The sequence below is a fragment of the Neolamprologus multifasciatus genome, chromosome 3 (genome assembly GCF_963576455.1).
Source record: "Neolamprologus multifasciatus chromosome 3, fNeoMul1.2, whole genome shotgun sequence".
Taxonomy (NCBI): domain Eukaryota; kingdom Metazoa; phylum Chordata; class Actinopteri; order Cichliformes; family Cichlidae; genus Neolamprologus; species Neolamprologus multifasciatus.
In genome coordinates this window covers 1,766,538-1,781,131 of record NC_140441.1, presented here as the reverse complement: position 1 = coordinate 1,781,131, position 14,594 = coordinate 1,766,538, and the positions used below count along the sequence as shown (strand labels likewise).

At 40.5% G+C, this 14,594-nt stretch overlaps 1 protein-coding gene across 2 annotated transcripts; it reads left to right on the top strand.

Moving 5' to 3' along the window:
- The first annotated feature begins 2,430 nt into the window (after positions 1-2,430).
- LOC146521006 (uncharacterized) lies at positions 2,431-12,511 on the top strand. Of its 2 annotated transcripts, none has more exons than XM_085154523.1 (6): positions 2,431-2,523; positions 8,837-8,878; positions 8,967-9,239; positions 9,328-9,567; positions 10,613-10,903; positions 11,010-12,511. In XM_085154523.1, the coding sequence occupies exons 1-5, from the start codon at positions 2,487-2,489 to the stop codon at positions 10,873-10,875; spliced, it is 855 nt and encodes a 284-aa protein (XP_085010649.1). In that variant the 5' UTR covers positions 2,431-2,486; the 3' UTR covers positions 10,876-10,903; positions 11,010-12,511. The 2 variants fall into 2 exon arrangements, with proteins under 2 accessions (XP_085010649.1, XP_085010650.1); XM_085154524.1 differs by having other exon boundaries at positions 2,432-2,523; positions 8,797-8,878.
- The last annotated feature ends 2,083 nt before the right edge of the window (positions 12,512-14,594 follow it).

The following is a 14,594-nucleotide window of genomic DNA, read 5'->3' as shown; positions in this document are numbered from 1 at the left end:
GCAATTCCCTTGTATTCTTATTCCTATTTTTTCTATTTATCCCTTTGTATACTCTTTATTTATATATGTCTCTGTATTTATATATGTGTATATATGGTATATTTCTGCTCACATTCTGTAACTTCTGTCGGTGCTGTGCTAATTGGAAACCGAATTTTCCCGAGGAACCCAACCAAGGGATTAATAAAGTTTTATCTAATCTAACATGTAGTTCCTGCTTTTCCTTATTTGTCATGGATTTGCTGTGTTAGTGAGTGATAGTTGTACTTGTCAGCTCAGGTCCGTAGGTTTCTGCAGGTGTTAGCATGTCTGGTGTGCTGGCAGTTACGCTTTGCTTTATAAGCTGAGGCTAAGTTGTTGTTTCTTTCTCTTTGTTATTATCTACTTTATTCATCTCTTTTCCAGAACCACAAGCAACTCCATGTCCCTGTGTGACACTAACATGCTGCAGCTCGTCCTCTGTGAGCGGTTGGTGTCTTGGCTCAGGTGATCAGTTTCTGTTTCAGGTCACTTTCTACATGCTGATCATAATGTGCAGGTGCCCTCAGTCAGGAGGATGATCCAGGTGTTCTGTTTACCTGTCTGCTGTGTTCTACAGATACCAGACTGTATCAGCTTGAAGCTTCTGTCCAGAACCGTTGGCTGGTCACACAGATGATTAAGACGAATTCAAGGTCAACTGAACAGAGAACTGTCCCTGCAGTAGCCATTTCTGTAGTGATGTATTTCAGTACAGTAGTTACTTTATAGCTGATAACAGTCTTTACAAGGTTAATGCAGCGTTCCAGGATTCTGGTCCAGTAACTGGGGTATCTGGTCACACAGCTCCACCTCTGTTGGCAGAAGTCCAGTTTCAGTTGCAAGCTTGCTATCACTCTCTTCCTATTGTTCTCTTAGCTATCAATAGGAGTATCATTAGAATATAGTTTTTGACTGGACTATACGTCTCTCTAGGTATAACTCCTAAAAGAGATCTGATTGGATTTAGTGGAGACATAACTTGTCTGTTTCTTCTTTGATTCTTATCCTGAATCATTGGATTAATGGACAATCCCAAAAAGTATGTGAATAATTTCCTATTTTCTCATCTGATTTTAAATTCCAAAGGCCTGCATTGTCCCACCTACTAAAGCCACTGACTCACACAGAAGGCTGGAATTCTTTCAATTGCCTCTCACTGGTCTTTGAAACAGATAATTGTTGTCCACACCTTGAGAGTACTTTCTATTGTTGTTGTTTTTTTTTACCGACTTTGCATTAATGAAAGGTAGTGTTGATAAACACATGTTCTTAGCTGTACTTTTCTTAATCTGGACCCAGTTTTCTGTCATCAGTTAAGTTTTGTAATGTTTTGTAGCGGCTCTTATCGCGATCAGCAAATCAAGCTGCATTTTGAGTTTAAGCCCACACAAATAATTTGTGTGGAGCTTATTTGATGCAGAACACCTGATTGTTCTGTAAATAGTAAATCATTATCAGAAAAGCTGCATTTTTATGTAAATAGCTGCAAATGGATTTGTTTTTTGCAAAACTTGTGCACAGGTTTTTAAAATGTACAATTTATATTTTTTATTTCAAGTTCTGAAAATGATTCGTTAAACATGTTTGTGGTTGTTACAGTAAAAAATAAAACTTTTTCTACTGAGAGTTTGTTTTCTTTATCTGATTTTAGATCAGTTGTGTTAATACAGTATGTCAAAATGAAAATAATAACAGTAAATTCAGACATGTGAGGTTGTGCTGAAAAGAATGATACCAAACAAGGCAAATATAGTTTTTTAAAGTTGAAATGTAGAGGAAACATCAAAAGTAGTCAAAAACAGCTGATTATACCCTGGACCTCAGAAGGTGGAACACTGTTTTCTAAGTAACGCAATAGTTACTTTTCCTAATAATTAGTTACTTTTAAAATATTGTAACTCAGTTACTTTGTTAAAGAAGTAACTACTAAGTATAACTAATTACTTTTTTGAAATTAACCAACACTGCTGATGTTGACCTCTCCCAGTTTGAGTTCTGACTCACTGTCGAATCAAAGCTCTTTGTTTCTCTCCTCACTTTCTTCCAGCAAAGTTTAATCACGGCTCATGTTGGATGATTTTGATCACATCAATGTAAATTTGTCCAGTCATTTTCACTCCAGTTTTATTTATATTGCGCCAAATCACAAACTCAAGGTGCTTTATATTGGGAGGTGAATACAGTATTACAACAACAGAAAGAAAACTTGAAGACTAATCCAGTGTTGGCTGTGGCTGGGAGGCCTGTGCTGTCTGAGCCTGATGCTGGATACTAACTTAACTTATTAAGTTAACTTGTACGTGTCTGAAACACATGAACAGGACACGACTGGCACAGGTGTTTATCTAGGGCAGCTTTTATTGTGGAGGTGCCTCCTGTCAGAGTGGTACAGCTTCCTGTTGAGAGTCTCCTGAGAGGAGGGTGAGGTCCGAGGCAGTGAGGAGCTCTGTAACAGGACTGTGAGGATGAAAATGAGGCTGCTGTCTGTGATCCTGCTGCACGGTAAGAAGAATTTCTCACCTCTCATCCAGCACACACACTGAAGGAGCAGATTTTTCAGCGTGTGTGTCTCCTTTACACACAGATGTTGGCAGTGTGTCATTATGTGTGTTCAACTTCTGTGTGCTTGGATTTTCTGAAAGTTTCTAAAATACCACAGGTGTGGTTGACAGCAGGGTTGTTCCTTTGGTTTCTAACCTTGATCAGAGTAAAGCAAAGCATATGTTGGATCAGAAAGCACTGCACATATTATACTGTGCTTTACTACTGCCATATATGAGCTACTGTGTAGAGGTCCGGGGAAACACATGCAAAAGTAACACACAAACAATAACTGTAATACAGAAAATGGTCATTATATTAATAAATAATGTGGAGTACAGGGACCATACAAATGCACTCTTTGTCAAAAGGCAAGCGATTAAATTCCAAGACTTGGTGAAGCTTAAAACAGTGCAAATAATGTATAAAGTAAGAAATAAATTGCTTCTAAAAGAAATCTGTAAATTGTTCATAGAAAGAGAAGGTGGGTATAACTTAAGAGGGAAATGGAATTTAAAAATACAAAGTGCTAGAACAACTTTAAAAATCTATCTCAATTGCAGGAGTTAAATTATGGAACAGTCTAACAGAAGAAATAAAAGAAATTAAAACATAAACCAGTTTAAAATAAAATATAAAAAACTTATTTTAAATAATTATAAGAATGAAGAAAACAGGACGGTAATGTTGCTGGAAATGGTGTTGTAGTTCTTTTCTGTTTTGTTTGTTTGTTTTCATAACTTGTGAATCTGCAAATTTACACATTCTGTCTTTTTCATATGAAAAACTTACTTTTGCTTCAGATGTTGTTTGTTTAATTTAAGACTAAAAGAAAATTAAATTAAAATTAAATTAAATGAATGAGAGGTCAAACTTGAGGGGGTAGGGACAAATAACTATATACTTCTGCCTGCTCCTTTTCAAACAAATAACGGTTATTTTGTAACGATTATGAAGGCACAAGTTTGAAAGAAAATGAACTGAACTGGATCAGAGTGTGTGCGCATTAACTTCAGTATTTTTTGGAAAAACTTCTTCCTGAGATAAGGTTGTCATAAACCCTGCTTCTGTGCTCACAAGTCTTTATGCATCAGAGCTGTGTGCCTTTATTTCTATTTATTTCTATTTTTGACTTCATGATATGTTACTGTTTAGAGGCTTCATTGACCAGCACCTCCCTGTGACGGTGCTGGAGATCGATTTTGTGTATTTTATATTAAAAAAAATTGTTTTGTTTTGTTTTTCAAAAGGAAAGTCTGCACGTTCATGTGGACACAAGCCTGTTCATGTCAGGGTGATGTGGGGGTGGGATTGACAGTTTCTAATGAAAAGGACACAGAAAGAGAAAGAGAAGGATGAGACAGTTACACTGATAATCCAGACGACTCTCCACTAGTCTGTACTTGTCAAAACTGGCATCTTACATCATGAAACTGTTCTTACACTGTTGTTTTATAACCTGTTCAAAACACTGACATGAGTCCACTATCAGATAAGATCATTAGTAACCTTCACTAAAGCTGTTTCTGTGCTGTGATGAAACCTGACTGAAACTCTTCAAATAAACCATTCCTCTGCAGATGATCTGTTAGCTGTTTGACAACTACTCTTTCAAGGATTTTTGATATGAAAGGAAGGTTGGAGATTGGCCTATAATTAGCTAAGACTGCTGGGTCTAGAGATGCTTTTTGAGTAAAGGTTTAACTGCAGCCACCTTGAAGGCCTGTGGTACATAGCCGATTATTAGAGATAGGTTGATCATATTTAAGATTGAAGCATTAATTAATGGCAGGACTTCTCTTGGCAGTCTTTACAGATTATTTTTTTCAAAAGTAATTAGTTACTCTATTACTAGGGATGGGTACCGGTATCCGGTGCCATTATTGCACCGGTTCTGACATAAAGGGTAGTAACCGGACCGAAAGGCAGCGTACATTTCGGTGCTTTTTTTCGGTAGTGATATGCAGATTGATCCTGAAATATCGATTCCTCCGATACCAGTCATTTATGTTCTAGAATCGATTCTCACATTAAAATATCAATATTTTAGTAATTTAGGGTAAATTTGTAGTTTATCATTAACAGGAACACAGTGGAAAGAAACTATAACATTTGGATTGTCTACATTCAAAGGAACTACTTCCTCTTACACCTTTCATAGTCATGTGCGAAATACGGCTGTATAAATGTCTCGCAGCGCCTTGGCGTGCGCACTCACAACAATGGTTGAGCGTAATTGTGCGGACGTATTTTACCTCCACAAACAGCTGAGACGTGGTTTGCGATACATGTGGCAAAAAAGTGCTCCAAGAGTGAGGTGTTGTGGCCATACTAGGGAGACATTCAAAAGGGCTGGTGTGTGTGTGTGTGTGGGGGGGTGATAAATACATTTTACAGTGTTTATTTATCGGGTAAAATAAGTTAAATGTCACCGTTATTATTGGCCGGCCCGGAAACAGCGGGGGTGTCCAAATTCAGAGGCTGCTTCCACCTGAGGACCCGGCCTTCGCAGTCTAAAGAAGGCCGGGTAGTACGTCACGAGCTCCCTCAGTGGAGTGAAACTCTGCTCCTTGCTATCTAAAATATAACAGGGCGCTGACATAAACTCTCAACTGTCTCACACTTCTGTTTAATCATTTTCTTATTCAGCTGTGTGAAAACCCCGGAGGAACACACCTGAGGGGTTAATAAAGTTAAATTTAATTTAATCTAATCTAATAACTTTAATCTCAGTTAAACCGATTTACTCACGAACAAATAAAACACTGAAAAAGCCAAACAATAACATTTTTAAGTTATCAAAGTGACTTATATATCATGTTTAACCCGAGTAGTGAAAGACTGCGGGGGTTTGAAGACGGTGTGTCGGCTCAGATATTTGAAGTTTACACAGCTACATTCTCACCTGAAAATATGTTAAAAGTTATTTTGTGACCCAGAAAGAGAGAGAGTCGCTGCCATTGTTGGAAACTGGAATTGGCTGGGCCGCGCTAAGGATTCTGCGATAAGGTTTTTCAATTTTGTTGTCCGGGTGGAAAATCGTGAAAAATTTGGGAGAATGGTGGCTCCGGGAGATTTTCCCTGAATATTACTTGGAAAGGAAATCAGTGGTATCGCACATCACTACTACAAAATCCTGCTCCTCACATACAAGGTCTTAAATAATCAGGCCCCATCTTATCTTAATGACCTTGTAGTACCATATCACCCTATCAGAGCACTTCGCTCTCGCTCTGCAGGCCCACTTGTTGTTCCTAGAGTATTTAAAAGTAGAATGGGAGGCAGAGCCTTCAGTTTTCAGGCCCCTCTTCTGTGGAACCAGCTTCCAGTTTGGATTCAGGAGACAGACACTATCTCTACTTTCAAGATTAGGCTTCAAACTTTCCTTTTTGCTAAAGCATATAGTTAGGGCTGGACCAGGTGACCCTGAATCCTCCCTTAGTTATGCTGCAATAGATGTAGGCTGCCGGGGGATTCCCATGATGCATTGAGTTTTTCCTTTCCAGTCACCTTTCTCACTCACTATGTATTAACAGACCTCTCTGTATTGAATCATATCTGTTATTAATCTCTGTCTCTCTTCCACAGCATGTCTTTATCCTGTCTTCCTTCTCTCACCCCAACCAATCACAGCAGATGGCCGCCCCTCCCTGAGCCTGGTTCTGCTGGAGGTTTCTTCCTGTTAAAAGGGAGTTTTTCCTTCCCACTGTCACCAAAGTGCTGCTCATAGGGGGTCATATGATTGTTGGGCTTTTCTCTGTATCTATGAAGCGCCTTGAGGCGACTTTTGTTGTGATTTGGCGCTATATAAATAAAATTGAATTGAATTGAATTGGATGTTATTCCATCCAAATACTCATTATAATCAGCTTGAATCTGTTATATATAATCTTTGATTTTGACTTTGCGTGCACAACCAATCAGAAAAATGAGAACAGCCAAAGTTCTAAAGTGAGGTTTGGCATCTGGGGCAACCCTAAGATCACTAGAAGATCAGCAGATGTAGTGGTGGGCAGATCAATCCAAGTATTGTTAACATTGATTTATATGGATTAATACAAGTGTAATGAGATCGGTGCTTCAGTTTCTGTTTCTCTCCTGTATGCACTGATGAGGTTTCATCAGAGGCAGCCTGGCTGCTGCTTCTTTCAAGTGTCACAGCCCGGGCCGGTTCCCTTTTCTCCCCTCTTGTACTTTGATATTTTCCTGTCACATGACCCAACAGCGCTAGGCAAACAAGCAAGCAGGTTCAGCTAGCCAGGCCCGCTCAGCACTGCATCAATGACAGAGAATATCCTGGTAGATGGCTGTGGGAATAGTAATAATATTGTTATCTTCAGACTTAATTTTCACAGTGGAACTGGCTCATTCCAACTGAAAAAGTATTTATGCTAAGACCCTTATCTAATACATTTATCTTAATGAAGCTCATGAACACCACAGTCACTGCAGATGGATAGGAGGATACTTTATTGATCCCACAAATGAAATATTTGTGTTACAGCAGCATCAGTCTACAAATAACAGAGCTAAAATAATAATAAAAAACTAATGTAAAAATGAAATTAATTAAAAGCAGTAAAGGTCAGACTGACATAGGAAGAATTTCATGTTCTTCATGGCAGCCGGGTTGAATCAGTCTGAGGGATGAGGAGCTCTGCTGCCTCAGCAGTGAGGACTGTGATGGTCGTGCATGATAGAGAGCAGTTTGTTCAGTGACCTCCGACCCTCACTGGCTAAAGACATTCTAAATAATTCACCACAGTGCTGCAAGCTAACCTGTTTAGCCTGCACAAAACTACCCAGGATCATGTATTAATGGAAGAACATGAAATAAGTATACCTTACTTTGTTTTGCAAGACATTTCACAATATGAAAGTACATCACATACAGATAGGGCTGCCACAAACGATTATTTTGATAGTCGACTAGTCACTAATCGGAAGATTAGTTAGACTAATCATATCATGCATCCATTGGACATACAACATGCACCAGCACGCATCTGAGATACTAAAAAAAATGTTTTAAGTTATCTAAGTGACTTATATATCATGTTTAACCTGAGTAGCGAAAGACGCTAGCTATCAAGCTAGTGGGTAACAGACGTCTCCGAAAACATCGGAGCGCTCTTGAAAATATGTGGTGTCTTGATAAACTGAGCAGATATTTGAGGTTTACACAGCTACATTCTTGCCTGTTAAACATTTATTTTGTGAACCAGAAAGAATAATAAAAGTAGTAGAACTAACTAGCTACCGCTATTGTTGGAAACTGGGACACAGCTTCTTCTTCGGGGTTTAACGGCAGCTGGTATTCTTGTACATGCAGTGCTGCCATCTTCTCTTTCTATCCGTTATTACACTCTTAAATCCTACTAATTCCTGCGGCTTTTGTGATCTTACAAAGCTTCAAACGAAGTGTCGACTAATAAATTAGTCGACGATTTTGATAGTCAACATAATCGTGACTAGTCAGCTAATCGTAGAAGCCCTACATACAGATGATTCAAATCCTGACTTCTTTATACTTCCAGTTTATGACATCACACTAAGCGATCCTTCCCTTTAAATCCAAGCTCTCTTCTTCCTCTCCTGTCCTTCTTTCTTATCTTTCTCCATCTCTGAGTGAAGTTAGCTCTCTTTCTTTCCTCTCTTTGAAATACAGCAGCTGGACCTTTAACTGTAACACACTGTGAGACAAACTGCACACAAACAGTTTGTGTGTTTGCTGATGTTTGTTGTGCTCATTGAAACGCTGCATTTGAAATGACCTGACATATAATAAACTGTTAGCCCCTTTATGCTCGCTCCTCTTCAGCAGGGCTAGCTAGATGCTGAAGTACTGTGACTTATTGCCCCGCCCACTTTTACCACTTAAACACAGTAACAAAGTATTTGTACTTTGGTAATGCCCACCTCTGTTGATGAATCATGCAGGATTTATGCAGTTTTTTTTGTACGCCCTATAAGAGAAGGAAGCTCGTACACCAGGGGTGTCAGACTCCAGGCCTCGAGAGCCGGTGTCCTGCAGGTTGTAGATCTCACCCTGGGTCAACACACATGAATCCAATGATTATTTCATTACCAGGCCTCTGGAGAACTTCAAGACATGTTGAGGATGTTACTTAGCCATTTAAATCAGGACACGTCTAAATCATGAAGGACACTAGGTCTGGAAGCTTAGAGTTCCCCACCCCTGTAGTACACAGTCACACTTTCTCTGACCCTCAGTGACCTCTGACCTTCAGTGACCTCTGTCCTCCTGTTGCAGGTGTGTGTGTGCTGCATCTCTCTGCACTGACTGTTTCTGCAGGTGAGTTGATGGAAGTGAAAACCATCAGTGAGACTCCAACAAGAACACAAATACATTTACTCTGTGTGTGTATCTGTCTATCCTTCAGTCTCTCTGAGTGTAACTCCAGATCACAATCAGTTCTTCAGTGTTCGTGCTCTGGTGATGCTGACTTGTGATGCTGATGATGGAAAAACAGCTGATGAATGGACAGTGAAGAGGACCAGAGGAGGAGTCATTGAGAAGTGTGGAGCAGCTGCAGGCTTTGTTCTTAAAAATTCTCTGTGTCAACTCATGTTGCGTAACCCCTCTGATGGAGCTTATTTCTGTGAAAGCTCATCTGGGCATCAGCGTAGCGATGAAGTCAACATCATTGTTTCAGGTACAGATGTTCCAGCTGTGTCTGTATGACTCTGTGTGTTGGTGGAAGTCTGTCTCTGTATCACTCTGTTTGTGTCTCTGTTGGTCAGCTGGTTCCCTGATCCTGGACATCCCTTCATCTCCTGTGTGGACAGGAAGTAATGTGACTCTGCGCTGTAAATCCAGAGATGATGAACCGGTGAAGTCTTATTTCTATAAAGATGGGGATATGATTGGATCTGATCTTGAAGGAACATTGACTCTCACTAATGTTCAGAAGTTTGATGAAGGTCTCTACTGGTGCTCAGCTGGTGTTGATCAGTCTCCTAAAAGCAGACTGACAGTCAGAGGTCAGTTCAATGATCTTTCTTATTCAACCTCTTTTCCTGGACTTTAGTAGAAATGTCACAGAGATCAATGAAAGGTGGTAGGTTATATCTTACTTTATCGATACATGTTCTCTTAATGTATTCAGGTCACATAAACTAGAAGAGCCAGAGAAAATTATCCCATCATTATAAAGTTTGGAATATTAAAGAAGGAACAAAGAAGTCCATCTTCACTGTGGTGGCACAAAACCTCTATTTGACTTTAAAACACTGCTGGATTTACTAAAGAGACTCAGTGTCAGGTTGTGACTGACAGATGTGAACATTAGTTTCTTTTCAGGCCCATGTTTCTCTTTCAAGAGGAGAATATTTGAATGAATCACACAAATGTGAGTCACTAAGGTTTTAAGTGTACACCTTACTGTAAATTGCACTGAAGCAACCGCAGAGAAAAGCACATCTTATAGCTGCTGTGAACGATACAGGGAGTCTGTTTGGAATGAGACCATCTCCTCTGCTGATCGGGCCCACCACAGTTGATACACCTGTCCATTGGTATTGTAGGTCGGCTAGCAGTGGTGTCTGTGTGAGGGGAGTACAGGAGAGGACTCAGGATGCAGCCATGTGGAGCTGCTGTACTGAGAGAATAGTGGATATTTTATTCAAGCAATTTATCAGTGAATATGCAAAAGTTTAATCAGGTAGAATCACTCGATCCAATCGTCTGCAGTTGATCCTGATCTAACTCATTTATTCTATAATGCTGATTTCTGTCAGCGGTCTTCAGATGAATATGAGAGAAGAAGATGGGTACGCCCAGACCGTCACTGCACTCCTCTCCATCCTGTGCCTGATAAAGTCCATAAATAAAGACTTTCATGACAGATAGTCTCAGTGTATCCTCTTCTACAGGAGGCGACACAGGAAAACCTGAAGCTCCTTTCTTTAGTCTTTCAAGAACTCAGACAGCTCTGTCTATCAGTGAGGAAGCTTCCACAGACTACTGGAACTGATGAACTGACCAGATAATAAACTGACTGAACCATTTTTGTCATTGTTCCTGCAGATCCTCCCACTGATCCTCCTCCTAATGTAAAAGCTCCTTCTTCTACCCCTAAAACACCCACTCATGCTCCCAGTACATCACGCCCCCAAATTACCAGTAAAAAAGACCCTGAAAATACAAATAAAAAAAACTCTCCTGGTAACAATAAACCAAAAAAGAAAGTTGAGGAGGACGGGTGGTACTGGTCCCCATCCTCTGGCCCTCCTCTCACAGCCTCCATCATGTCAGGTCTGGTTTCTGTGGTTCTCCTGGTTCTGGTTTGAGTTCTGCTCCTTTGGAGGAAGCTAAAAGGTAAGAAGTGTGTCGGCTGAGTCACAGAGCACATACATGTGGGTGTTAGGAAAGTTCAAAGGTCACCAGATCTGAGCTGAAATCACTGATGTTTGTCTCTGAACAGGAAAGTGGGGACACACTCTGCCTTATGGAGGACCTTCATCCTACTGTCTCTGATTGGCTGCTGTTCTGTGACATCATTGGTCCCCCCTGAAGTTCCAGTAACCAGTATAAAAGCAGGGGTGTGTCTTCAGAGTGTCAGCTTTTCTGTTGTATCTTTACTGCTGGGCCTGGGGTTTTTCATGTTTGGTCTTATTATGCAGCACTTTGTGGGTTAAAAGTGCTTTTAAGTAAAATATTTTGGGATGTTTAAAGGTTTTCCTGCAGCTCTGCAATGACTTGTATTTTCAGACATGACAGCTGTGACTGTGTGTGTATTACACAGTTTCTCTTTTGTAATAATAAACTAGTAAAGTTTCTCACCACAAACATATTCATGTTTGAGACTTTGTTCAAGACTGCTGGAGAACAGCTGGTCTCCAAGCACAGCACCATGACAGGGTTGTAGTAGAAAAAACAGTAGATGTTCCTGCTCATCAGTGGGATGATATGTGATTAAGACTGTTAAATGGATGTTAATCCAGCCGCCGACCACGCCCACAGTGCCTCTGCTCACCATCATGTTGCCTGTAAAATGTTTTAAAGTTAATGTTACAAAGATTCTTGTTTTTTCCTGCCCCTTTCCCCTTTCCCCTCACTCTCCCTCACCTCACCAGACTTACATTGTTTCCATTTCTCTCCTTTGAAAGGCTCTAGTTTGCCCTCAATTGCACTCACCTGGCACACATTATATAAGGACTGCACACACTTACAGATCACTCTTTCTGCTTCCCCATGAGGCAGCAGCAGAGTTTAGCCATGTGTGTCTCCCTTTAAGTTACGCTACCTTACCTTCTTGATGTGTTGAAGTTGGGCACTGAGGAGGACTGAATAAAAACAAAACACACATTGTAAATATGATACTCACTAAGATCGTTTTCTTTAACTTTGACTGATCTTTTCATTTTAAAATGTCCTAAATTAAGTAGTTTAAACTAGAAGTCAGGGACATTGCAGCTGCCATTCCATCTTTGTACCAGTAGGTGTCAGTGTTAAACCACAGTTTGCTCTTTTGTTGGCAGTGTCCAGGTGTGACATACGTGATAACTCTGTTTGATAACAGAGAATATGTGAGATGTGTTTGGGAAAAGTTGGTGCACAGCTGTAATACTGTCAAGTAACGAAAGACTGCATAAGTATGAGGAGGAGTAGATAATGGTGACAAGCCCCGCCTCCCCGTCTAACCGTTCCTCTCCTGTTTACAGGACACATGTATAACTGTCCAGTACCAGTAACATAAATCCAAAAAGTAAAATCATCACGCTTCCATGAATAACTCTGTACCACAACAACAATAATTTTATATTGGTGTCATGACGATCTGAGAAATCTTAAATCATGACTTTAATTTGCTGCAATGCTGTTTTTATATCTCCAGCTTCTTTACTTTGATATTTAATCAGTTCTCTAAGTGATATTTTTTCTTTTTACAGGCATTTTGTATACTTTGAACATCCACCACTTATTTTTATGTTTTCTCCTAAATGTTTGATCTTTGGATTTGTATCACACAAAGTTACAATGTTATTAGATGCTTTATTATTAAGATATTTGGGTTATATAAGGACTCACAGTCCAGTTACGTGGTGTGGATGAGTGTTTCTTTTGTGTCTTTACTGGATCCAGCTGTTGTGTGTATGCAACATAAGAATCTGTCTCCTCACGCCGTTCATCTCTGTCCCACTGAAGTTAATAACCAGATCACATCTGTCTGCATGAACCTGGAAATCCACCATCCTAATGGTCTCGTGTCTTCTGTCCACTGAACATCAAACAGTACTGAGAGCATCTCTGCTGTGCACACTGTTCACCATCATCATGGATCCATTGCTGAAACTCATGAACAGTGATTGGTTGGATTCTGTGTAGATCAGGACATAACTGTAGTATGATCAGTGTTGCCTGTATTATACGTGACCTAAAGCCCCATCCTTCTTTTATTGAAATAATGTGAAATCTACTACAGCATCACGCTTCCGTCTGCAGATGATCAAGCTTGTTTTAAACTTTCTTTTTTTTAAAGAGGTTGCTGTTTGGGCATTCTGTGAGGAGCTTGCATGTCCTCCCACAGTCCACAGGTATGCATCTGAGGTTAACTGCTGAGTCTAAATGAGCTGCGTGGATAATTGTGGCTCTGAGTGGAAAAGTTCCACTGATCGCTCTGTGAATCAGACTCTTCAGTTCACTTCAGAGAGGACAGTACTGATGAATGTCATGAGACCTTTGCACACACAGTAATGAAGCATTTTTTCTGCCCTCATTCATTCTTTTCATAGTCAATGAGAGTCAGAGAACTGTGATATATTGTCAATATTTAAAGTTTTATCCATCCATCCATTCGCTTCTGCTTATCATTTTCAAGTTTTATTTAATCTTTTCATCACACAGTCTTCTTTTGCTCTTCCCTCTGTTCATCTTCATCGCCTGCTTTGCTGCTTCTGAAACAGCGTGTTATCATTACAGGACAGAGGTCACTTCCTGCAGGCGTGTGTGTGACTACCTGACAGTCAATCTGTGACCAGCCTGAGATCAGCTGCTGACTCTGTACCTGCTCTAATATCTACTCCATGTTTGAGGTGGGTGTTATTGTACAGAGTTAACTGTTATTGCTGAAGACACACGGGTAAAATCTTGGGTGCCAGGAGGGGGCAGCGTTCACCATCAATGAGATATCTTCCAATCACTCAGTTGTAAGGGCAGCTTTTATTGTGGAAGGTAGTGATGGGAAATTTGATTCTTTTTCCTGAATCAAGTTTGAATGAGTCACTCACCAAAGTGAATCGGGTTTTTTGAGTCATTTGAGTCACTGAGGCTACGTCCACACGTACACGGGTATTGTTGAAAACGGAGATTTTCCGTTTTCATTTTAAAAAATAATCCCGTCCACACGTAAACACTAAAATGAAGGAAAACGCTGCTAGGAACATGCCAAAGCAACAGGTGGCGATATATTCCTAACCGTGTAGAAATGTTGGCCAATCAGAAGTCTAGAAGATGAGGCATAGAAGCAGAACCGAATGTGCTGTCTGCACCGACTGTTTCTGCAGGTGAGTTGATGAAGTGAAAACAATCAGTGAGACTCCAACAAGAACACAAACACATTTACTCTGTGTGTCCTCCAGTGTCTCTGCCTGTCAGTCCAAACCTTCAGCAGGTCTTCAGAGGATCTTCTTCAGTGTCTCTGAGCTGTGTTGATGATGGACAGACAGCTGATGGATGGACAGTGAAGAGGAGCAGAGGAGGACTCACTGAGGACTGTGGAGCAGCTGCAGGCTTTGGGAAGGTTCATGGTTCCTCCTGTGTTCTGGATCGCTCCGTCTCCTCTGATGGAAGTTACTTCTGTGAGAACTCATCTGGACAGCAGAGCTATGAAGTGTCCATCAGTGTTTCAAGTACAGACAGTCAGATGTTCCAGCTGTGTCTCCATTATCATTAACTCTGTCTCTGCATCACTGTTTCTGTGTCTGTTCCTCAGATAAAGGGCTGGTCCAGGAGATCCCTGCACCTCCTGTGAGGACAGGCGATGATGTGGTTCTGCATTGCAGACGGG

Coding starts and splice junctions, on each gene's coding strand:
- LOC146521006 (XM_085154523.1), top strand. CDS start 2,487: ATGAAAATGAGGCTGCTGTCTGTGATCCTGCTGCACG. Junction 2,524..8,836: donor GTCTGTGATCCTGCTGCACG/GTAAGAAGAATT, acceptor CTCCTGTTGCAG/GTGTGTGTGTGCTGCATCTC. Junction 9,568..10,612: donor AAGCAGACTGACAGTCAGAG/GTCAGTTCAATG, acceptor TTGTTCCTGCAG/ATCCTCCCACTGATCCTCCT.